The sequence below is a fragment of the Patagioenas fasciata genome, chromosome 9 (assembly GCF_037038585.1).
Source record: "Patagioenas fasciata isolate bPatFas1 chromosome 9, bPatFas1.hap1, whole genome shotgun sequence".
NCBI classification, from domain to species: domain Eukaryota; kingdom Metazoa; phylum Chordata; class Aves; order Columbiformes; family Columbidae; genus Patagioenas; species Patagioenas fasciata.
The window spans coordinates 15,741,349-15,767,269 of NC_092528.1; the positions used below are offsets into that span (position 1 = coordinate 15,741,349).

Below are 25,921 nucleotides of genomic sequence, written 5' to 3' on the forward strand. Positions count from 1 at the left end.
ATGCACCAGATCTGCTGAGTGACAAAAGGTCTTCAAGGTTTCAGAAGTCTTCGATGTATCAGAAGAATGTAGTGGTTAGTTTTAATATCATATTATATTATATTATAGAACTAACTTGGTATGTGCATTTTCAACTCTTAGCTTCATGAATATCGTAATTAGAATCGTATATTTCGTTATAGATGCAAATATATTTAGAAAAATAGTCATGCCCCAACAAATCTAGTATTAATTTCTTTTGTTCTTCTTAACAACTGCTGTCTGTCAGAAATGTCAGAGAGGTAAGAAGTCATAGAAAAAACCCAAGGTGCATGTCTGGAGTCTGTGATTCCTTTGGAGGTTGTAAGCATACAAGCTACTGTTTGGAAAGACAAGCGCATGTGTTGGTGTGGCATTGCAGTGTGCCAGATTCTAGCAATTAGATAGGGATATGTAAACATATTGGTTAAAAGGCTCACTTGAATTACCTGAGAAGTGTGCACAGTTTTGGGGGTGGAGACTGCTCAGAATACATATACGTTGCCAGTATCACTTTGATTTACTGATGCAAGGTCTGCGAGTCTAACTTTCACTGTTTCTTTATCTGTTCTTTATGGGTTAGTATGCCACTTGTTTGATTCTTCTTGATTTAATTAGAATGGAGTGAGATTTCTAACATTTCTCTGCCTGCATGCATGTGGATTAGTGCTGTAAGGCAGTTATTGTTAATTAGATTTTTATTCCGCTCTGGGAGGAAAAAATAAGCAATGTTCTTATTTTCAGGGTTGACCTATGGAATAATGGAAATTTGGTACAAGATGTGTTTCTAGGAGAAATTAAAGTTCCTGTGAAGGTGTTAAGAAATGATTCCTTTCAAGCATGGTAAGAAATGGTGGTTCAGAATTGAGTTTGCTTCCATCTTGCAGATCTTCCCTTGAAAAGAATGTGTTTTGTTGTAACTATCCATTAAAATATGTCATCTTGTTCTAGTCTGGGTAAAATGTCTTTCCAAAGAGTTTACCTGCTGAATAAATCAACCTCGCCAGAGGGTGCATTTTGCTCTCCTCTTTACCTAACCTGCGCACTCCCACAGAATAGTTGGGCTGTTTGAGGGGAAGGTGTGGAGAGTGAAGAGGGGAAGACTGAGATAACAACCTTTCAGTCAGCTTGCTGGATTTTGGTGACCTGTGTATGCTTTTCAGCCTAACCAGCAAACCAAGAGCTTCTCAGAATTGCATCACGTGAATTACATTTCGAAGCCAGGCTTCCAGAATGACTGATGAACAGTTTATTTAAAAACAATCATTAAGTATGGCTGTTTTTCTTTTTCCTTTCCTTCCTTGGGGAGATTCAGAAAGTATCTTCTTGAACCAATCCAATGCCATTTCAGGGGAGCAGGCACAGCAGTTTAAAAGCTGGAAGGGTAAGGTATGAAGGGAATTCAGAGAACAAAGACCTCTGCCAAGCATAGGAGTGACCTCCCTTCTGAAGTTCTTGCAGGCAGGAGCCAATCTCTAGCCTTGTCATCGTCCCAGGTGCTTAGCAGCAGGAATTGATGACTACAACAGATTCAAATACCTCAAAGTGTAGAATATTCTGCTTTTAGTGAGTCTTTCAGTACACAGAAAAGAGTGAAGGAAGTCTTTGCATATCTATGTAAAAAACATATAGGAAAGAAGTGGGTAAATATGAACTAAATGGAACACAGATCTTGACAGAAACCATTACGGCTGCGTTCCACGTAGCCACCTCAGGCTCCATCTCCTGGATGTGTCAAAGTTGAACTCTGATTCTTAGTGTTTGAATGTGACCCTAAACATAACAGATGTTTGTGTCAATGTTTTCTATTTTTTTACACGGTGTATTGCAGACACAGTCTTGTTCTGCCAGTGCTCTGAACTGATCAAAAGCTCTATGACGATGTTAACATAATGACATGCCTCCGCTAACAACCTGCTAAGAGAAAGATTTAATTAGCATGGTCTCATTACCAGTGTGCTGTGTTCATATAACTTTTTGAATTGGACTGACTAGTGTCCAGTTCATTTCCAGCATTGATAGAGGTTTGTGTCTAATATACTTTGTAGGCATACTTTGTATTGAACATCCCCGTACCCAATTATCATCTTATCAAAACCAGGTCTGTGATTAACAATAACTATTTTTAATGCTATTACTAATTTACATAAAATGTTTTTGAATACAGCTGAAGTACAGCAGATAGAAAAAGTATTACTAGTACTAAATATTGGGAAAATAAACCTAAGAGTCATGCTGTTGAGGTAGAGGTTTTCCTTGTAAATAAGTTTTACTTTATATTAGCATATCTTCAAGGGTAATGCATCTGATTATTAAAAAAAAAATCTGATCTCCTGATTGTAGAAGTACAAATATAAATGACCGAAAAGAATATTTGAAGGTATGATTTCAGTTTGTTGGGCTGGATGTTGAAATTATACTGTGACACTACTTAAAAGCTGTTAAAATTTTTGTATGTCTGCGTCTCCTGTTGCACTACAGCAAAAGCCAATGATTGTTTGATATATTTTGTGTTGAGAGTTGGAAAAAAGCACAATTTTATTTCTCTTTAGTACATGTTTCTCAGGAATGCAGCCTGTTAATATTATGTGTTTTTACTGGTTTCAGACTAGACTATTTAAATTCTTGACGCTGTTTCATCTGCAATGTTTAACACCTTAAATACAACATAGGTGTAAAATGAAAGGCCCAGCGTAATTTCTAACTATTTCACTGTTTGGAAAGATATGAGAAAATACATAAGTTTCATTGCGTGCTGAAGGTGCATCAAATGTTGCTCCTTTTTTATTTTTCTCTTGTATTTCAAGTTTTTATGTGAATTTTATTGCCAGTGTTCAGACTCAGCTTATATATACTGAAATAATGTCATACTTTATTGTAGAATTAGTCAAAGTAATGAAATGTGCATCTAATATTTTATAATTGCCGTGTTGCTTTCAGGTACTTACTTCAACCAAGAGAAAATGGAAACAAGTCTTCTAAAACTGATGATTTGGGATCACTTAGATTAAATATCTGTTATACTGAGGACTGTGTGCTTCCATCTGAATACTACACTTCTCTAAGAAACTTGCTGCTAAAATCATCAGATGTTCAGGTACGTTTAAAAATGTATTTTAAAATGAAAATTTAAAGTTAATTATGCAATTCTGTATGAGACGATGTGTATTATGCGTTTCTAGAGATTTCCTTTTTCTTTGCATGAGCAGCTTGCAGAGCATCTACTTCGGCTCTAAACTACCAAGATTTTCTTCTTATCTTAGAAGAACTGGCGAAGATGGTGAAATAACCTGTGCTGTATGACTGGAAGAGATAAAATAGTTTCCCACTGGCTGCTGTTACCCCCCTGGATTTAGTGGTTTTCTGGGGACACTGATCCATTTTTGGTACTGAAGGGGCAGATAATCACCTCCACCAAAAATGGTCTGCTTCAGAATTGATTTTTAATTCCTCTTCTTCTGAATTGCTTCTGTCTTCCCCAGTATGTTAATCAGTGTGACAGGATTTTTCATGTGGACATAGTGAGGAAGACGAAGTGTGGTAGATGGTTAGCACAACATTGAGACCAGGATCAAATTATAGTAACCAAGTTTTATATTCCTAGGTCTTTTATAGCCTTTCTTCACTTAGTTGTTGGTGAAATATCGGCAGAGGGGAATAAAAGTAAAGAGGAAGCAGATCATGACTAAAATGTTTGCTAGTCTGTATTCAAATACTGCTTCACTGGAATTCAGGGAGAGCTGAGTATGTAGATCGCAGCAGTCAGCAGCTGTCTTTTAACTTAAGTAAAATAACTTGATCAGTATTTGTATGGAAATTCCCAACTGTAGAACAGTGACAGAGTCTTTAGAAGTGTGAGAACTGTATTTTAATGTACTCTGATCATAGCTTTAAAAGTCCTATAAAGATATGTGACATAGTAAAGCAACTGCCTACTGCCCTTTACTTGGATTTGTGGCAAAGCCATACTCTGACGCTTTAGAGAGAATGAGAAGGGTGAGGAGATGCTGAATTTCATTCTTAAATGTCAAGTATAGCGTAGATAATACCAATTTTCAATTAAGTGTTTCTGTAGGAAGGAAACTTTTAATTGTCATGTTGAAACACTGTGTTAAGGAGCTATGTCTGTAGTCATTTTAGATTTGATCTGTACTTTGCCAAATACACGAAGAACAGTTTAACTACTTCACTTATGATTTCAAACTCTTTTTCACAGCCAATTTCTGCATCTGCTGCCTACATACTGAGTGAAGTTTGTCGAGACAAGTATGATGCGGTTCTGCCTCTTGTGCGGTTGTTGCTACACCACCATAAGCTCGTTCCATTTGTTGCTGCAGTGGCAGAACTAGATCTAAAGGACACTCAGTATGTATTTCATGTTTTATAATGTCATACCTTTTAGAATTATTCTTAGAGTTTCAAAGGGCTTTATGATACAACCTCGCTAATTAACCATGTTGTATTTCTTTCTCTCATTATGTAATACTGGTTAAATACATACATCTTGTAATGTTAGTTTATAAAAACATTCATTAAAATCACATTGAAGCTGGGAGTCAGAGTTAATGATTGTTTGCTATTTGGTAAAATTTTCTTGGAGCTAGTATACAGCTAAGCATTAGGTGGCAGTCCAGAGTTGTGTCTAAGAGCATATGGTTTTATTTCAGAATGTCACAATTTAGCCATTCTTCAAATTTTACTGGTCATTAGGTTGGTACTTAACATTTTAAAAATTGCTCAGAATCTTATCCTGTTTCCTTTGGTATGTGACTTAAATGCGGGGTATGCTTCTTCTGCAAAGATATAAGGACCTGTCCTGCATTCCTTGAAAGTAGCAAGCACAGCAGTGTTTCCAGGCAGCAGTGCATGGCCTGTGAATTTGCAGCTCTGTGGTTAGGAGAGAAATGAAGTGGACCTGAGTAGTGGCCACTGAGGTGCCGAGTCATGTCCTGTGGGGATCTGGAAGGGATTTTGTCACCACAGGAGGGTTCATTACCAGATTTAAATAAAGTGAGACAGTTTAACTCTGTAGGAAGAGGCGACTCCTGGAAAGTTATTTTCTGAACTGCATTTTAGTACACACATTCTTTTCCATTATAATTGAACTGTAACAAAGATTAAACTAAACCTCTCAGACTAGAGAGATTTATTTAGCACAGCTGGCTCTCAGTTTTCTTCAACAGCCATAATGAATAAAAAGTGTAACCTTAGATTGAAGATGTTTTGGTTAAAGTGAGTTTATCGGTGTAGTGTAGCAGTATGCTGTTTATTGTAGCTCTAAGACTTTTTTCAACAGGAGTACTGAAGAATTGTGTATCAGTGAGGTACAAGTCTTCATTATTTTTGAAATTTATTCAATTGTTCTTTCTCACATTCAGCACTGGATTATAAATTCCTTTGTCGAAAATTTCTTAGGCTTTTCCTTATGGTTTTATGTTTGTTCTTGGTTTTGGTAGTAGCTGTAATAATGTTGTTGTGTATTCCCTTTTTGTTTCTGAGTGCCACTGAAAGCTGGATATCTAGATTCTGAAATTCCTGACTGAAATATATGAAAAAATGTTTAAAATAATTAATAGCAAGAGGAAGTATTAATCAGATTTTGTAGCTGAGCTTGTTGTTTTTATCCTGTTCAAATAAAATAAATTACTTTCTTACAGAGAAGCAAACACAGTCTTCAGAGGCAACACATTAGCAACACGATGTGTAGATGAAATGATGAAAATAGTGGGGAAGCACTACCTAAAGGTTACTTTGAAACCTGTTATTGATGAGGTAGGTTATCCTAGTGAAATTTTTTTCGGGACACTTAGCCCCCCTGGGGTATCCTGTCTCTTTGACAAGCATTCTGCTTACAGCTCCATGTGTGGTAGTAATCACTCAGGTGGGGAAATTCTAGAGGAAAGTTAAATTGAATAGTAATTGTTTATGTTTAGTGGGAGGAGCTGCTTTTTGTCAATTATGTTCCAGGTGCTTTAAAACAAACAGTCAATGACAGTTTCTTCAGCCTCTAATACCTTGCAGAATTTACCCACAAAATGCTTTATATAATTGATCCACATAAAAAGGCACACACAAAACTGAGGATGATTATTGCATGCTATTATGGATAGTTAGAACCTATTTAGAGTTTTATCCCTAAATCTAGGACATAATCTGCTTTTAAATAGGTGCATTTCCATGCTTTCCCTCTGAAAAACTGAACTGTTTGTTTCAGATATGTGAGTCTCCTAAACCCTGTGAAATAGATCCCATCAAATTAAGAGAAGGGGATAATGTAGAAATCAATATGGTGAGTTCCCTAATCTGTTTTTTCTAATGTCAGTTTTCTCAAAATCTGATAGAAGACACTATAAAAAGCAGCTCTGTGTAATGGAAAATGAGTAACTTAATGTAGCAGTGCAATTTTCTGATTCTAGAGCAAAAAAAAAAGGAAAAGTTGTGTTTTCTTATCCCTGTTTCTGAAAACAAAAAAGGAAAAGCCCAGTGGAAAATGGGAGGGGGAGGAAGAAACTGAACGGAGATGACAGTCTTCCTTACCAGTTTGTTGGGTGTTGTGGTTCCTGATGCTCTGTAGTCAGCATCTAGGTGATGAGGTATCTAATTAGGAGAACTTGAACACTTTTCATTGAAGTTCTGCTTGCCACCTACCTGTGACCAGAGGATGACATTTAAGGCAATAATTGCTGCAACAAACTAAATTAATATTCACTGGGTGTGCATGGGAAGTGCTTCTTCCTTGGAACATGTTGTTATCAAATTGCGAAAATAGGTTTTGACAGATAGTTGTATGTTACTAGACACTGCTTATATACTTCAGTGTAAGTGAATATAATTAAACTATCTTTTAACATTGGTAATCCCTTATAAATTTTGAGGGTTTTTTTAAATATGCATTGTACTAAAACACCTAATTGAATAGTCAGGCAGGGTTTTGAAAAGAACTGTAGTGTTATGTTTGTGTTCAGGAAAAAAAGCTAAAAATGCAAAAAATAATGGTCTGAAAAAATACCTTTTTTCATAATTGCAGGAAAATCTACGCTATTATGTAGACAAAGTATTCCGTGAAATTGTGCGGTCAAGTATAAGTTGTCCTACCTTAATGTGTGATGTTTTTTATTCTTTGAGGCATCTGGCTGCCAAAAGATTTCCAAGTAAGTGTTCCCTAAAAACTTTTGAAAATTGTGTTTGGAGTGAAATATGTAACTTACGTAGCTTATGGGGACCGTTAAAATTCTTCCCTTGTCCAAAGCTGTGCCCTGAACTTCTTACCTTGACAATCAGGCTTTTGTTTTTTCTGTCGGTCTGTAACTTATATTAATAATAAAGCCTTGTGCTCAATCGGCAAGAGTTTTGTATTTTCTGATACGAAAATGTAGCTGGCCAGAAACATTGCAATACAGCAGCAAATAAGAACTCACCAACAAAAGTATTATAGAAGAAAAGCACAAAGTAATACAAGAAGTGGTTTACTTGAAAGAGACATAAAATTGAAGAGCTGATCTCTTCATTGCTTCTAAGGAAGCAAGATGTAAACTTGAAATAAATTTGGTATGTGCATCTTAACTACATGAACTGCAACTGTGTTAATAATGACTAGTACATTCAGAACTTCTATGGTTCTGGTAAAGCCATCTTCATATATTTACTACTTACAGGTAGTTTTGGAGAGGATGGAAAATGTAAAATATTTAATTGCATTTGTAATGTGGCCAGTATTAGAGTTGTTCTATTCTTTCAGAATGGTTTTAATATAGCAGTAATGTGGTGGATCTGAAATACCCTTATCCTTCAGTCAATTAAAATCTGAAGTGTCATATAATAAGCTACAAACGAAGAATGTACTTCTCATAATCTGGAGCCGTTCTCTGATTCACTTTTGTCACTGGAACTGATGCCATAAATTGCTCAAGTTAAGCCAGTCCTTTTGCAGTAGCCAACTTCCTGCACAGATCACACTGAAATGGTCAGTGGAGTAAGAATGTGATCCCACTATATTTTCTAGTGTAAAGGTGTAAATGATATTACATGAAAAAATCCTCATTTACAGCATCAAAACCACTATGGTTTTATGATGGAGCTCAGAATTTGAGTTGAAAGGTGTTCATATGAGTTGACTGAATTTGTTGTGCAGCATTAATGTATTTGAATTGATCTGTTTTGGGCTTTATGGGTGAATAAACCCAACAGCCTTAGTGTTAAAAGGCAACTCCTACAGTATTTTCTCTTTGGGTTCAACATGCATACAGCATGTATGTAAATGCTTGCAATAATCTCATCATTCCTAGTAGTGGAGCTGATGAACCAGTTGTATAGAACAGAACTTCTTTTCAGAAAAATAAACCCTCCATTTTAAGTAGAACATTTCTTACCATGATCACCTTTCTCATTTCATGTACCATTTCTATTCTGTTTTAAAATATAAATGTTACTTCTGATGTTATCTTCATAAGGATTTTTATGTCGACTGTCTTCATTATTTCCTGTTAAGTTTAGTGCATGTTACATTTCATGGTTTTTCTCTGCAGATGACCCTCATGTACAGTATTCTGCAGTGAGCAGCTTTGTGTTTCTTCGTTTCTTTGCTGTAGCCGTAGTCTCACCTCATACTTTTCATTTACGACCTCACCATCCAGTAAGTTTCGTGAAGCTTTGTTCTGTTTTATTCATAACTGTTGAATCTGTTTATCTGGGAAAGCATAAGTTACTTCAGTGGGTCTGTAACTGGGAAACAAGATTATTGAATGTCTCTAGCTTGAGTTTTCAATATTATACGTCCCCAGAGGAATTAAGACATTCGCAGTTCTTGAAGGGTCAATTTTTTCAGTCTTTATGAAGTGTTTTCAACTGATGTAGAAGAGCTATTGATATTAAAGACGCTGTGCCTTTTTTGGGAATGTGCTGCTTTGTTAGAAGAGCGGCATGACTGAGGGTTCTTTAAGGCATGTATCTAAACTGTGTTGGTTACTTTCAGTGTGGAAGTTAAATATCCAGATGTCACTTTAAAACCACAAATGGAAATGTATTTTTTAGAGTTATCCAATAATTAGTCCGCATATCTATTCTGGACTCGACTAGTTGCAGTGGGTTACCAAATCTTCCATTTTCAGTTTTCAAATTGTCAAGTAGATATGAATTTAAAAAAACAAATAAAAAACCAAAACCAACCAACCAACCAAACAGAAAAACACACCATAACCAAATAAACCTAAAATATAGGAATATGGAGATAAGACAAAAATACTGTATTGTTTTCACATAAAATACAGAATAGGTATGAAATATGCTGCTCTAGAAGTTATCTTTATTAGCTTTTTTAATCTACTTAAGTGTGGTGTGCTCTTGAAAGAAAAAAAAATCAACATATTCTAATCCATTCGTTTGACATTATCCAGTTTATTAAGCAAAAAGTTTACAGGATTTTATTGCTCGAGTGTTAAAGTTTTTAAAGGAAACACCAAGGCCCCTTTCTGTGGGTGTTTATAATCCTGTACTAAAATGCAAGCAGTGAGGTAGCAAATATATTGGTCAAAAGCCTTAAAGACAAAGTTTCAGGTTCGCTTCATATTATGAAAATTTCTGCCATTTGTCCAGCAGTTGTTCATTATGTTTAATGTTAAGTTTTTAATAGTTCAGAAGTATTAGATGTGTAGTAACAGTTACAAGGTTTGAGATGATTTGTAGGTAAAAATATTTTTTCAAGTACTGTATTAAATTCTAGTGATAGTGAGTAGAATACTGAACATGCTGCAGCATCTTATAAAATATACATATATTCACAAAGCACAAGTGCTGATAGAGGACAATATTTTGCATATGTTTCTCTTTGGGTTACGAAGAAAAGGAATGAACATATGTCACATTTACTACATTGTGTAATATTTTCATTTTTAAATCAAAGTTTTACCTGGAATTGTGAAAAAATGTGACTTCTGAATTTTGTTTATTTCAGGATGCACAGACTTCTAGAACATTAACTCTTATATCAAAAGCCATCCAGACTTTGGGGAGTTGGGGAAGTTTGACCAAAAGCAAACTTGTAAGACGATTAAAATTCTTTTTTATTTCATAGATCATGTTCTTTAAAAGTTTATTTATGTCAATATACCTTTTCTTTCAGTCAAGTTTCAAGGAGACGTTCATGTGTGAGTTTTTCAAAACATTTCAAGAAGAAAAATTTACTGAATCTGTGAAAAAGGTATTTTTCAACTAGTTTTTTTTTTTTAATCGTTGATGTATCTGATCAGTCTGAATTGTTAGAAGGCTGTGTTACTGGTCAATTTTCTACTAGAGAGAAAAAGAACAATTGTGGTCCACTTCAGACTAATTTTTTTTTTTAAGTCCACTACAATTAAATACACAAGATTTATACATGGTGGACTAAGCTAATTTAGTTTGGAAAAAAAAGTATAATTTTTGTTTTTAATCAGACTTTATTAGATCTGCTGTTTAGGAAATTATTTAAAAGACCTTATGTGGCCTATGGGCATCCTTTGTTACATTGTTCCAAGTCCCTCCAATATATTTTCATTTCACCTGTTGCATAACGTGTTTGTTCTGTTGCGGGAGAAACTGTGCATATATATTTTCAAAATAGCTTTTGGTTGTTCCTTGTTTCCAAATAGTGTATATTCCCTGTGTATTTTTCCTTAAGTTCTTAGATGATGTTTCCTCTACTGAAAGTAAAGAGCCCAGTGGCCTGAGTGAGCCAGTGCATCTAAAAGAAGGGTAAATACATCTTGAATCTATATAGTGCAAAACAGAATTGATTTTACTTTTTCTTCATTCATACCAATGTCAGATTAATGCTCATGAAAATGTTTGATATACTGTGGAAATTATTATGTTAGTAATTTGTGATAATTCTTTGTTAGTTTGCAGAATTAGTTTAAACCAACAGCTGTAAAATTTCGTAACTCATCTTTTAAATACTTCGGAAAAAAGCTTTAAAGCAGCTTAAAACCTATTAAAGCCTGTTGCAATTCAGTGTGTGTTCTGTGATTTATTCAGGATCGTGAAGTGTATTTTAAAAGAGCATGTTAATTTAATTTATAAATACTTTGCATGCAGTTTAAGCCCAAGCAGCTAAATGTTCTGCCTTTAATGTAGGACAAAAATTTACCCTGTACTTGGAGTACTTACCAGTAAATGATAGAATGCTTTTATAAAAGTTAAGGTACAAATCACTTCAAGAGATTAACTTTCTTTTTGATCTTGATCAAGAATAGCTGATGAATTAATTAAAAAACATTTATGGGGAAAAAGAATATTTGTATTTATCCAGGAAGCAGATTCATAGCAAGTAAAGATTCTTCTTTGACACAATTGTCCAAAGTTCAAACAAGGAAGAAAGGTACCTCTGATAAAGATCCTAAAGAAAGGAGACAATTGTGGTGTGAGTGTACTTAAAGTTTGTGTCCAACCGTGGTATTGAGTCCTGTTCAGTGTCATTCCATTTTTATTCAGTTTCTGATCAAGATAAGACCAAGTTACATTCACATGTAGAAAGTGGCAGGAAAGAGAGAATCTTGCAGTTGGATACACATTACTTGCTTTTAGGAAAATGTCGAGTTCTAGATGTGAATATGTAAGCACCTACTCCAAATTTACTGCTACAAACAAAAGTCTGGATTGCATATTTTTCTAACTCCTTTCCTGTTTATGGAACTCTGTACACAATCACCATATTGGGAGTAGTCTTGAGGATCTATTTTGAACAACTAGTAGATTTTTTTGTATCTACAATGAAGTAATTTTTAATGTTGCTGCATGATGAACAATAATGCGTTGTCTCAAGAAATGGTTATGAAAGCTCTTCAGAAGACTAATGGTTGTATTTCATTTCATTCTGTCTTTGCAGAGAAATGTACAAAAGAGCTCAGGGAAGGACTCGGATCGGTAAAAAGAATTTCAAGAAGCGGTGGTTCTGTCTAACAAGTAGAGAACTCACCTACCACAAACAGCAAGGTAAATTGTTTATTTTACAATTTTTTTTTCTCAATATTTACTGAGTATTTGCATCGGATTTGTTCTTTTTAATATGCATAATTTTTTTCTTTACCTAAAGTGCATATGTTGTTTTAGTTACCTTTGCCCTGATGACCAAATGCTTCTGTCCATGATTCATGTACATTTTCTCAGTAAGAAAAATGCACGTTTTGAGAACTTCAACCAGTGCACTGAGGTTATAAATCAAGGTTCTTTTTAAAATGCTTCACTCATCTGTTTGCAATTCTTACAGATAAAGAACCAATTTTCACTATTCCAATCAAAAACATCCTTGCAGTGGAAAAACTTGATGAGAACTCCTTCAACAAGAAAAATGTGAGTCAAAAGATAGTTTATATGTAGTTCTTGATGTATTCTTTAAACATAAAATGGTAATTAGCTTATAGAGTTACTGAAACCCTATTACTAAATACCTCATAAAAAAAATCTTTTTTGGGTCAGGAATAAAAAGCTGTATGCAGTATTTCCAAGTACTCTGAATGTGGAACTTAACCTGGAGATTTGGATCTGTGCACCTTCTCTGTCTGATTCTAGGACTTCAGCCCCCCTTTCCAAATTTCTGGAATGAAGGTTAAAACTACTGTGACCTTATTACAAAGCACTTTTATATAAGGTATTAGTAGTATGTGTTATGTTCTACTAGAAAAGTAGTATTACCAAATTTATGTTTGTCCCCTTTGACAACTTCTACGCTACCTTCATCAGCCAAGACAGTTATCTATGCTCATGGCCTCATTCTGGTCCCGTAACACATGAGTATTTCTATGGTTATTTTAATCCAAATTTCTGAGGCAGTGATAAAAAAGGGCTGTTACTTAAGCTGAGGATTGCTAAAGGAGAGACTTCTGGGAGTCTTCTGTTACTATTGAGAAATGAAGCATCAAGTCTGAGATCACACTTAAAGAAATGTGAATGAAAAGTACAGAAAATGCATCGTGTTCTGATTCTTTTTTGGATGAAGAAATGATGTAGGCAGAACACAGGGAGCATTTTTTTTCCTCCTAAATAGGGCTATGTAGTAAAACAAAAGAGGTGAAAAGTCTTCCTTTTCTCCTTGCTGCACTTCGTCTTGATTTGGTTTTGTTGAATTGGCTGAGCTTTGAACTCTTATTTTGATGTATTCAAAGTTGTTCAATAACTGGAGTTTTTTTCCTGAGCTGAATAACGTTGCGTTCCTTCTACAGATGTTTCAAGTACTACATGGAGAAAAGCCGCTCTATATCCAGGCAAATAACTGCGTAGAAGCTAGTGAGTGGATAGAAGCTCTTTGCCGGGTAACGAGATGCAACCAGAAGAGGCTTAGTTTTTACCACCCTTCTGCTTTTCTGAATGGGAGCTGGCTTTGCTGCAAGGCTACGATAGAGAACACGGTGGGCTGTGCTCGTTGTACTGCGTAAGTTGCTTCTCAAATGAAAATACATATGTTTTGTTGGACAAATAATACATGATTCGCTCTTGAACTTGATGATCTGAAGGCAAGGCTTTTGCTGTCTACTTCAGCAAGTTGTGCTACTAAAAACATGCCCTACTAAGAAGACCTGACTTGAATGGATTTTACCAAGTCTATTACTTCATCAGCCACCATGTGAAGTGAAGGTGATCAGTCCAGTCTGTAAATTGGAACTACTGAATGGTTAATTTCTTTCCACACAGAATAACAGATTTAATAGCTCAAGTTAATTTTGATGCCAAGTTGAATGCAGAAACATGACATGCCTAGGTCACCTATATGAAATAATTTAAATACCTTGCTGCAGAGCGCTCAACCTGGAAGTCTGTCTCTCTCTAATGACATTGTCTTGGTTTATACAGTCACTTTTTGATTTTAACCTCATGTATTTTAAAACACAGCGTACTAGGAAAATCAGCTAAATAATCTTAGGTGTAGATTCTGACGAATCATTTGTTTTTTGTAGGCATGTCAGGAAAATGAATAACGTCTTATAATGTATTAATGCCTCTTTTAAATTGCTGATTTCTGAAAACGATGCTTCTGGTCTTTTTATGTTTTGTTTGGTTTTTTTTTCCCTTAACTGGATGCGTTGCATAAATTACAGACTAAAGATCTCACTCCTCTAAAATTCAGTATAAGTCCTACAAGATAACTTTGTGAAAACATATATATATGTGATAGTTTTTCTGTGTTATTCAGTTCATTCTTACGTTAGGTTTCTCATTACTAAATAACTTTCGGTTGGTTTTGTCTTTCTGGTTTTTTTTTTAACTCTTCTGGTTTAGGAATGTATCTTTGTCCTTCTGTTCTTGTTATGTTTCAAGTATGGTAGATTTTGACATTTTAAGAGAGGTTTTTAACTGACATTTAAGAACAATTAACCTTACTTTGATTTTTTTTGAAATATTTTTCTCCTGACATACTGAATACTAAATTCTATTGGAAAAGTGATTTTTAGGATCGCTGTATTCACTGTTCTCAAAACTGTGTATGCCTGTTTCTACAGAATACGTGCTGTTTTGTGTAGCAATTGTGAAGCTGTTTGTAAGCAATAGACACATTGAAAGGTTAAGTATTTCAAACCAATCAGGTTTTACTTACTTTCAAACCTTTCAAGAATGACTTATATTGACCACCCGTCGATTTTTTTCACCTTTTAGAGATGTTCCTGCTGATACTCAGATTGAGATTGATGGAGACAGAGAGACAGAAAGAATTTACTCACTTTTTACTATCAACATGTCTAAACTACAGAAGTTGGAAGGTACTTAAATAATAATTCAGAAGAATTATACTGATATTATTCAGGTCTAATTTTTTAGGCCCATGGCATCAATTTGATGTTTTAAGAATTTGCCTTAAAGTAATAAGAGACACAGATTATTTTTTTGTTGTCCTAGTCCTCTGGTATCAGACATTCTTCAGCCATTTCTTGACAGCAGACATCAGGTATGCACGTTGTTCTAACTGAATTTGCATATATGGAATATCTTAACAGTCTAAACAGAGAGACTGCAGCTATAGCTGGTTGCACTTCTGTCTTTGCTCTGCCTTTCCTGACTATGGAGTAAATTCTGTTGAGCATGGTTGAGTTGCAGGAATGCATTAGGCTTCTGTTACTGTGACCAGCAAAGAGCCACATGCTCAAGGCGCTGAACGCAACCAGCAGAGAATAAGCCACAGATCTGTAAAAACATCCAGTTGATACTGTGTCTCCTGCTTTTGTCTTAATCCATTTTATGTATCAGCTAGAGTAACTTTACATTTCAGAATTTCAAAATCACCGTTTACATAAGAGTTAGATCTGTTTGTTAATTATTGAAATTCTAATTGGAATCATTGTGGTAACTTTTGTAGAGGCTTGCGGAAGTATAGCAGTCTATCAAGGTCCACGGAAAGAACCAGATGATTATTCTAACTTCACCATTGAAGATTCTGTAGCAACTTTTCATACACTTAAACAGATAATAGATACAGTAGAAAAGCTGAATGAATGCCATGAAAAATATCAAAAGAAGAGATCATCTAGTGCTAAATATGGCAGTGAGTAAGTATCTTATGCACTTTTGACATACATAAATGTGTATTTTTTAAAAAATAAATCACAGAACAAGGCCAGGCTTGTTGAGGTACAGTTAGTTAAACTAAAGGTAGATTTAGGCAATGCAGAGACGTGAAGAAAATCAGGTACATAATTTGTAGTAATGCAGTTTTTTACAAGTTGTTAAAAGAAGTTCCTGTGGTGTGGGATTAATCTGTGTTCCTGCTGAGATTCCCGTAAGCGGGTGCAACAATTCTGCCGTTTCCTTGCAACTTAACTTCTGAAGCACACACAAAATTTAAAAACTGTCTGCCTACCTTCTGATTTTTTTTCCAAAATTTCAATTTTCAGTTAAGAAATAATTAAAATATCAAGTTATATAAAACAGTAAAAATTACACTTCATGCAGTGTTTTTACTGTGTGTAATTTGCTTACAATGGTCAATGATAAATACTACTTCTGGTGAAGTTAAAAAAAATCTATCCTTTAAAGTACATTGGTGTTCCAGAACAGGTTCTTTTCATTCTCTTCAATCCTGGCTGGTATCTATGGAACACCACTAGCAAGTTTTCTGATTTCTTCTTTGCATCAGTGAGTCTTGATTCACCAGAAAAAAAAAAATGCCCAGCCCCCAATTTGGTTTGCCTAGTTTAGTATTTGAACCGAGTTGTTAAGAGAAATTGACTTCGATTTAGAGGTTTTCCCCAAATCGTGGAGTTTCACGAATAGTGGTAGAAATTATGCAAAAATTAAAAAAAAGGTTTGCTTAATAAATTAAAATTTTATGCTTAGAAGTAGAAAGCAAATGTTAACCTTAAAAATATTTACTTTTTTTTCCAGAGAAAATCCAATTGTTGGAAAGGTTTCCTAACTGAAGCAAACAGGCGCACTTGGATGGAAAAAGAAACTGGAAATGTTCTTGAGTGTTTGTTTTTTGGTTTTGTTTGTTAAAAAATCCATTATATGCATTTTTACAAAGTATTTAAGAATGAACACAAAAGCTAGTTGTGTTGACAATCTATTTAATATTTAATAGCAAAATATTTACTTGGAAATCTGGTCTTAAGGTTTATTCTCATTTTGCTGAAGAACTTGAAGTTCCAGGTTCTTGCGGTAACAGGTGTGAATAAATCTAAATGTCCTTTTGCCATTGTTGTCTTATTGGAAGAACTTTCTAAACAAATAAGCGTTTTTCATGGAAGAAAATCCACATGGCATTTGGTTGGATTACATCTCTCAATGCATACACTGCAAACATGAGTTTACCATGAGTGCCTGCCCTGCTGATAATGGATCTTGAAATAGAAATGCCAAGATACTATGACATGGAAATGATCTGAAGCTTCACACTCAATTCATTTGACTTTTTTTCTTGTATTAGGTGTTGTCAGGACTTGATTTATCTACACCTGAAGTCTTACAAAATCATGCAGTATGCTGCAGATAATCTGGACAGCAGATACCAGTGTTAGTTATGTTTTTACTGAAGAAGAAATCAGGGAACTTGTGTTGTGCCTCTTGTTTACATTTGGTGTGAGTAATATATGGAGTGACATGACATTAGACCACTATGTATTTTCCTTAGGATGTTTTTAAGGTACGTATTTTTTCTTAATCTAAAAAGAAGTGCAGGGTAGCAACATTCTTTTTAAATAAGTTTGCCTACAGATAGAAAAATCTAAATGTGAACAGGTTGTGGTTAAGTACTGATCAATTTATATCATCCAATGTATGATTTTTTTCCTGTTATTTTTAATAAAAAGTAATGGCTAGGTCCAGCTCACTTTTTGACTAGAAATCTAATAAATAATTTCTATTATAATCACTCAAAGCACTTTAGATATCTGGACTATCCCAGATTATTTTTAGATACTTTGTAGTATCTGCTTGTTATGATCAGTTGAATGATCAACATTTTGTCTTTAAGCAATGCTTCAGTGAATATTTTTGTATCTTTAGTTATATGGATTAATATTTACCACTTAATTTTAAACTGGCATTCTTGACTTTAATCATTTTTGCTCACTTCATCTGAGGTTAGGTTTATACTGAAAGAACATATATGTATATAATCAAGAAGAAGCAAAGGTACTACTGTGGTAACTTTGCTTCATCAGTATTAAATACAATGGTACTCTTTGGAATATTATTGTTAATAATAACTGTATGTGGTACTTTTATTTTTGGAGCATTTGCTGTGGGATCTTTTGTTGTTGTTATATTGGGTGTGTTTTGGGGGTTGTTCTTTTTTTTTTTTTTAAATAATCATGATTTGGCCAAATTAATTAGGAATGTAAATTAAAAATTAGAATAGAAATCCATAATGCTTGAAACCATCGGCTGTTTAAATTACTATACATTTATGATGCTGTTGTAGGGAGGCTTTCTGTAATAGAAGCAAGTTGGCAAGACAGGATTGAAATCTCTTTTCAAATGAATGAAAGTTGTTAGAGTAGCTATTTCATTTAATACCAGACAAACTATTTCAGTGTATCTGGGATTCAGCACTAGAATCTGCAGCGTTACAATCACTTAATCACCTCAACTGTGTTTTACCTTTTCCTTTTTTACACATTTGATGTATTCTAAGGGACTTCTATTTGCCAACAATTGAAATGGGGGGAAAGGAGAAGGGAATAATGCCAAGAAATGTGTTTTGCCGAGGTAACGTGGGTCAGATTAATTGCCATTAATAAAAAGCTGCCATTAAACAAAGTTGAATGTGGTTGAGTGTCCAGATTAGGTTTTGCTGTATATGGATTAACCCTGTGGCAAACTGTCTGTTCCTAAGAAGCCATTTTCTGTTGTTTTCAAAGTCAAATTTATGAAAACTTAAATTGTATACTCTTGCAAAGTTTTTTAAAATATGCACTTTTTTGCTTTGGTACAGAAACATCTAGGAAAAAACAAAGGCCATTGAATATTTGTGACCATTAAGATTCCTTATTTTATAACATCTTAAAATGCAATAGATGTTCTAGAATTTAATTAGGTACAAGTAGGATGATTAATAATAAAAGTTGCCTTCATTTTGATTAGTCTAGAAAGATGATGTTATTCAGTAATTAGTTCTGTTAGGATTGTAAATTATCATTACTTTTAACTTGTATTATGATTATGTATTGTTGAATGTATTTTTATTTAAATTTTATTTTCTTATCATTAAAATGTTTTGTAACATTGCTTGAGAGTAACTCACAAATAAATTACACCAAACTTGAGATATGCTATGTGTTTCTTGTGAAGTGTGACTTTTAAAAATGTTAGCATCTATGTGAAGACCTAATTCAAGGGAGTTAACATACAGGAGCTGGATATAAAGAGATAATTCTAGTTGACAGGAGAAAACAAAACACAAAAGTAAGTTGAGGGCTCTTGTGTACTCATCTGCAGCATTGTTACAGTATAACTGAGATTGGTGTTTGGAGAGAGAAGTGATAGTTAATAATTTAGCATAACAAGATGCACAGAAGCCTTAGTAATTTGACAGTTTTTAAAATGTTTGCAACAACTAGTCTGATGTATTGAAGAATATTTCATACTATGTTATTTGTGTTACACAACTAATATTTTTCATTGCTTACTGATTTGTCTTTCATTACCTGTCCTGTGTACCAGTATAAGCTGGTATATAATATGTCAGACCTATTTTAAATATATTGCATGTGGAAAAAATAATCTTTTCTCAATCTTCTTTCTTTTTTATGTAATCTCTGCACTTTTTCTGCCACCTGCTTTCCCCTTCTGTGCTCGCGAGCATTTTTAATGAGATAATTTTGTACAAGCGTGTTTTAATGTCTTGAGATGTTTTATTTCTTTGTAGAGAGAGCTGACCTGTTGTCCTTTATTGCTGGTATGGAAGTTCCTATTAGCAGTTACAGTGCAAACTTTCCAGCCATTTTGGAATTAATTTTGATTAATTCTGAGGTAAGCTGTCTTAAGGCCCAAGCTGACATTTGTTTTGATCACATTTGCAGAGATCAGAAAGCAGAGGAATTTAAAGATAAAATTTGATGTGTGGAGGCGTTTTTTTTCTGTGGTCATTAAAAAAATTGTGGTAAGAATTCTGTGATGTTTATAGCAGAGTGATCTATTCTTTTCACTGGTAATATGCTGCCTTCCCTAACTATTCATTTATGGTGAGTTTTCTCTAAACCGTGACATAAAGAGGGCGTTCCTATTTAAGATCTGTAGGCTCTGCACATATAGTTTCAGGCTAGGCTGGCTATCGTAGATGCATAAGGCCTTTGTGGCTAGAGGATTCCTTGAAAATCAGTGTGCTAGTTTCTCACACAGTTGTATACATCTTTGTCCCACATCATACATGTAGGTAACTACAGTGAGAAACTCTATGTAGCCTACAGACAGTTGAGTTATATATATTTATCTTCATATAGTCTACCTGTAGACTATAGTAAGCAGGATAATAATATATGGAAAATTATGTGTATGAGACATTATCTTTAATTTCTGCTCATTTATATGTATTTTAAAGTAAAAGTTTGCAACATGTGATAAGGACTAATTCAGTATTGCCTTTAAAAGAGCATCCATATGGAATAAAAATTAGGCCAATAAGCAACAGCTCCTAGAATAAAATACAAGCAACTTCCAGTAGAATGGACAAATGCATACAATTTACTTAAGGTTCTTACAAGTAGTTACAGAAGCATATTTAAGGTTTATATGAAATCCTGTAATAGCAGTAAGTGTTACTGTGCTCAGCTGTGATGAGACTGCTGCTGGAATTCTTTGCTCCTGAGACTCAGCACTTTAGGCAGCTGTTTAAAAAAAAAATAAATAAAAATCAAGAGTTTGAGGGTAAAGCTGTAAGAACTGAGAATGTAGACTAATTTAGCTAAATTACTTAGTTTAAAAAGTCACTTCATGTACCTAGGTCAGGGACAAAAATTTTATAATCAGTTGCTTTATAATCAGAATAGGATTTAAAAGGATCCAGTGGCTGCAGTGTCCAGGAACTACATATGGTTTGTAAGAATGTTTTTGTGAAAAATAAAAGCAATTAGACAAACTTGCTGAATTGCATTTAAAATATTATTTACATTAATTAAAGTTTATGGAAAATAACAAATTCAGCCATACATAAATCTTATTTAATACAGTGTTCCATGAAATCACCAAAAAGATGATATAAATCTTTATTCTCATTTTAGAAGCATTATTTATATGGCTGGTTTTTTTAAAATCCAATCAGTTTACTTTCAGGGGTTGTGATTTTGTTCCCCACTTTCATCTTCTATTTTTGGTCACTACTGACAGAGGGGAAAAAAGCTGAGAGAATCGTAGAACAGACAAAGCACATCTACTGTGTGACTTGAATTTAAGACTTAAAGGTAAAAATCTCTTACCTGGTCCCTCTGAAATAGTGTTGCAGGAGATTTTCATTCTGTTTTTTCAAAAAGTGCGAATTATCCCCTGCTTTACTCCAGGTTGGTGTCTCAGTGACAAACTCCACTGTGTCAAGAAGCAGAGAGAGATGTTGTTTTGAAGGGTGTTGTGTGTATCTTACAACAGAAGGCTTCAGAGCCAGCCAGACGGGTGTCCATGCAGTGTTTTGCTCCCAGACCAGCACGCAGGCACCGTACCCACTCAAGGGTTACTTCAGGAGCTGGCTCAGAAGCTGAGGGCTGGGAGCTCCACGGGTTTAACACCGCCTGCTCAGCCTCTGCTTTTCCTGAACACCATGACGTGGTTGCTAGGTGATACAGCGACAAGCCTTGGTCAGACAGCAAAAAGCAGGTGACAAACATAAAATCAGTAACAGGGAAACAGCCCTATAAAAATCAAGTGATCTACAATAATGCTCAGACCTGGCATTTATGTTGCATCTTTCATCCATAGACCTTTAAAGTACGCAATAAAGAGGGTTAAGTATATACACTGCAGTCTCATTACCTCACTGGGGGCTGGCAAGGTGCTATGTATTTTGCAGAGCAATGCACATTTTAAGTCCAGGAGGAAGGAGTGCTTCTCTGTAGTTTCTGTAACTAGAAAGTATTTAAATGGTGCCAGATGCAGGCAAAATGCTTTGTCAAGTATTTGGTCATTTTAATCAAGTCACGAACTGACACCCCAGAGGCTGACAATGTAAGCTGAGGGATTTGTACAAGCTTTTCCTCCATATGATAATGATGCAATACAGTTTATAATTTACCTCACAAGTTGTATTTAGTCCTGTACCTTTCCATCTCTCACCTTTTCTCCAAATATGACTGATACACCCTAGTATAAATTAGACCAAATACATTACACGTTACCTGATTGATTTTTACAAGTACCCAAAAATTGACACAGAAAGAACCCTAGTCCTGGATAAGAGATCTTAAATAAAGCATCAAGACGTACAAATGGCAAAATACAAGGAGGAGTTCCAGTACTTCTGAAAAACTCCATAAAAGATTTAACTTCTTTAAAAACAAAACATACAATGATCTTTTTTAACAACCGGAATAATTCACCGAGCTTCCTCCTGAGCAGTTGGTTCAGATTTCTCTCAAGTCTTCCCTGTCACATAATTCTGTCATAGTGTAACATTTACATGGGTTTGGTTTTTTATTTTTTTCCCTTTAAAAAAAGAAATATTTATGTATATACTTGAACTATACATGCATATGTTCTGGCACTACCTTGGCCAAAATCTGAAAGTAGAAAGGTGGATCAAAGTCAAAAAATGTGTTGAGTGCCATGGTAGACAGTATATAATGTCTGCAAGTGTGAATGAGGAGAGCAATACCATCCAGTAGTTTAAACATGTGAGTAAAGGGAGCTTCTGTAAGGCAGGTTTCTATGTGGCCTTTCTTGCTGGTAGTTTTTTTTTTTGGGGGGGGGGTGGGATTTTTGGATCCGAGGGCAGGATTTGCTAACAGTGGCTTATGGGGGTCTATCCTGATACTAGGCAGGATACAAACAGTGATGGGATGTTTAAACTATTTAGGCAAACGGTACTACCTCACAAATTTATAGGAAGTTTTGATATTTCAAAAGAGGTGGGGGGGTGTGCCCCCTCATAACAGCAAAACAACATAATTTGCTTTTCAGCTTTCAGTTCAGAATGCATTTCTGTTCTCAAACAGCTAACCTCAGTTAAAATACACATTCTTATTTCTTCACAGTTAATTCAAAAGAAAGAAATGGAATATGAGACAAGCTAACTTGAAGATCCACACTCTCCAGGGGGGAGCAGTAATAGCTGAATTGCACTCCGGAGAGTAAAACATTTAGTGAACAGGAACCTAGTGTAGAATTTGATAAAGTAGTCTGAGGTCTTTGTGTCCTTTGCTTTAAATCTGTGCTTCAGAAGGAGAGATGGATAATTCTGGGCGTTGTATGAACAATGGAGAAATTTCAGGGGTTTAGACTCAAAGCAGCTTAATAAAGTCAGGAGCTATTTAGTCTCTTGTGAGACAGGGTTTTGCCAGTAAAGCAGAAAGGTTCCCATGCAAAGGTCATTGACTTCTGTGTATTCTGTGTCATGATGTCTGTTTGTTTCACTTAATGAGTGAGTAATGCACAATGTATTTAAGAATCTGGATTCCTGGTGCTTCTTGGGCTTTGAACTCATTCCTGGACTTTATATGTGCAGCAATATAGGGAAAATGGTGGGGATGTACTTTTGTTAAACTCCATTTGCTACTCTGGGTAGCAATATATTTCTGTGATTTCTTCAGTCTCCCAGCAGGATCCTTTCAGTGTAAAACTGGTATGCGATTTACTCCACAAGTGCAGTGTGTTTCCCTAATGCCTGGTTTGATTTCTTTTTATTATTTCTGGATGCCTGCTTCATGCTTCTCTTTCACAGAAACTGTACATATTAATATTGAAGTCTATTTTCCATTTTGGCAGTTGCATCAGGCAACTTCAGTAAAACCTTAAGAACAGCTACATGTGGTTTTGTCACAGGTGGTAGCCACTGTGCTGATCCAGACTAGTTCCTGTGCTGTCTGCCTTCATTGCAGCCCCACTGTCTGCCCTTACCCAGGTCTCGGCTATAACCACAACAGTATTATTAGTACTGGCCTTTAATAGCCCTGCTTAACGTATTCCTACTGGCAAAATGGCGTGGAGACGTAGATGACCTAGAGTGTAAGAAACAGTTTTGGTACAGAACTATGCTTAAATTCTTTTCTTTGGCAGATAAATTGACATAGTACTTAAGTGTTCTGATAGATGTTAGTCTATTGTCAGAACAAACAGTAAGTGTAATAATACAATCCAGCACGTGCATTAGTTGGCCAAGATACACACACACTTACATAACTGTTCTTTGCATTATCATAAAACTGACATTTCCATAACAGTTGTGTTATTAGTAAAAATAATCTTCGATTCTATGTTTCAGAGTAAGCAAGCTGTGGAAAAAAAAAAATAACAAATATCTCAAAGTTGTAAGAGAAAAGAAGAAAGGAAAAAAAGAACAAAAGTCAGGTCATTTCCAGACATCTCCGTTCTCAAAAGATTTGTGAAAGGCATTGTACATGCTTCCCAACCACTGTCTGTGCAATATTCAGCTTTTAAAGGAGCATGAAGAATGAAGATGTTCTTACAAGGTGTGAAGATGCATCTGTTATATTCATTTCAAATGGGATTAGGAGTATGAAAGTAACTGATGTGGCAATTGTGTAAGTTGGGTGTCAAACACCCGGAGCTTTCAATGAGTATTATTTGATACGGAGACAAGAATCCAGAATCAATCCTTGATTAGTTACACTGCATCCTTATTGTGAAATTATTGCAGAAATTTAATTGATTATAAATTGTATAGTATAAAACTATTCCGAAATGGATTGCCTGTTATTAGGTACATTCCCATTCACAGTTGCCAAGCAAGTTGTTTTTCCCCTGTTCTACAGCACACAATTGGCTGAGCAGCTGTAATTCTAGTGGAACAATCACTTGATGGACTGAAAGGAGCTTACTTCAAGTTCCTGTATTTAGATTGTTTGGAACATTTTCAGTAAAGTCTGAATGAGATAAGCAAATGCAGTCTTCCCCTGCCCAATCTGAAAAAATATTTATTTACAGTTAAGTACATAGAGAAAAGTCACTTAAAGAGCTGTCATATTTTGTGCCACTCTCCCATGTGCGACCTCCTCAATGTCATGTGTGTCTGCAGGGAACAGCTGAACTCTGGAGTGCCAGGACAGTATTGCTCCAACATGGCTTGAAACTTTTTATACAGCTCTTTAGATGATAAAATAGCCAAGAAAATAATTACTAGTTGAGAAACTATTATTTTATTTCTATAAAGCAACACAGAGTTAAAGGTACCTGTATCATATTTGCTCTGCAGCTTTCACTGCTAATAGAAGCTCTGGCACCGCACTGTAAAAATGCAAGTTTTACTGATAAGAGCAGGCAAGACAAAGCACCAAATCGAAAGTTACGACCTTTCTACTTGGAAACAAATAGTTTTCAAAACATCTCTTTCATGCTAATACTGAAAACAGTGTTTCACATTGGTAATCCCTTCTCTCAAAGGATATCCCAGCCTTTTGGAATAAATTCAGAGCTGCATCTCTTTTGAATTGACATGCTCATCAAAGGAGCTGGTTGTGCCTGGTGGCTTCTCACATGAGAAGGTGAGGAGAGGATAAAGGAAGGGATCCTAATTGTTGTAATGACTGTGTTTGGTATTTTACCAACTTTTTTCTATCCATGGCGATCCAGAGCAGTTCCTACATACTTGAGCCACTTGTTTTGCTGCCCCCCTCTCAGTTGTGCTGTGAAAAACTGCTTGATGGCATCATGAAGCAATTAAGTTGAGGGGAGGGTTACAGGTTAAAACTAGCATTGCCAAACTGTTGAAATTGGCATGTTTTGTATTTGCATTTGCAAAGTGTACAGCAAACATGTGACATTTTGATAGCACCCAAACATAATTATAATCCGTATCATAGTTTGGTCTTATGAGCTCTTAGAACTGAAGAGAATTGCATCCAGTTTCTATCTAATCCCTGCAAAGAAAAATTAGAGATGACAAGGCAATTTGTGTAAACTAAGAGTGAGTATACCAGGCTTTTTTTAAATCTCTATTTAGAGGCAGTTGACACTTGACATAGCGGAAACTAAATTTCAAAGTTTTTTTACTTTAGTAACATATATGCAAAATTTAAACATCTTTGCAAAAGGTATACAAATACAGTGTGTTATCAAAGGAAAATGATGTATTCATTTTCAAGTTTTACAAAAAGCAGTTTTAAATTAAAACTTTTCTGGATTATGCCTAGTCCCAGTAATTCAGATTTCAAAGTGCCACAAGGGTTTTGTTTTGGTTTTTGGTTGGTATTTTGTGTGTGTGTGGTTTGAGGTTTTTTTAAGGGAGAAAAAAATGAGTTACAAATAACTGAATTATCAAAGTTAATGACATTTTATGACTAGAAAG

The 25,921-nt window shown here is 35.1% G+C and overlaps 1 protein-coding gene across 2 annotated transcripts in view; it reads left to right on the forward strand.

Moving 5' to 3' along the window:
* RASA2 (RAS p21 protein activator 2) overlaps positions 1–18,740 on the forward strand; it is a 423,219-nt gene extending 404,479 nt beyond the window's left edge. The window contains exons 9-24 of one of the 2 annotated variants that reach the window (XM_065844393.2): positions 763–861; positions 2,959–3,115; positions 4,235–4,383; positions 5,676–5,790; positions 6,233–6,307; positions 7,046–7,169; positions 8,544–8,650; positions 9,968–10,054; positions 10,136–10,213; positions 10,670–10,743; positions 11,876–11,982; positions 12,257–12,339; positions 13,209–13,417; positions 14,638–14,741; positions 15,335–15,524; positions 16,360–18,740. In XM_065844393.2, coding sequence (XP_065700465.1) covers positions 763–861; positions 2,959–3,115; positions 4,235–4,383; positions 5,676–5,790; positions 6,233–6,307; positions 7,046–7,169; positions 8,544–8,650; positions 9,968–10,054; positions 10,136–10,213; positions 10,670–10,743; positions 11,876–11,982; positions 12,257–12,339; positions 13,209–13,417; positions 14,638–14,741; positions 15,335–15,524; positions 16,360–16,390 — 1,789 coding nt within the window. In that variant the 3' untranslated portion in view covers positions 16,391–18,740. The remainder of the gene's footprint in view (positions 1–762; positions 862–2,958; positions 3,116–4,234; positions 4,384–5,675; positions 5,791–6,232; positions 6,308–7,045; positions 7,170–8,543; positions 8,651–9,967; positions 10,055–10,135; positions 10,214–10,669; positions 10,744–11,875; positions 11,983–12,256; positions 12,340–13,208; positions 13,418–14,637; positions 14,742–15,334; positions 15,525–16,359) is intronic. The other variant, XM_071812516.1, reaches the window with a different exon arrangement.
* Positions 18,741–25,921: the final 7,181 nt, after the last annotated feature.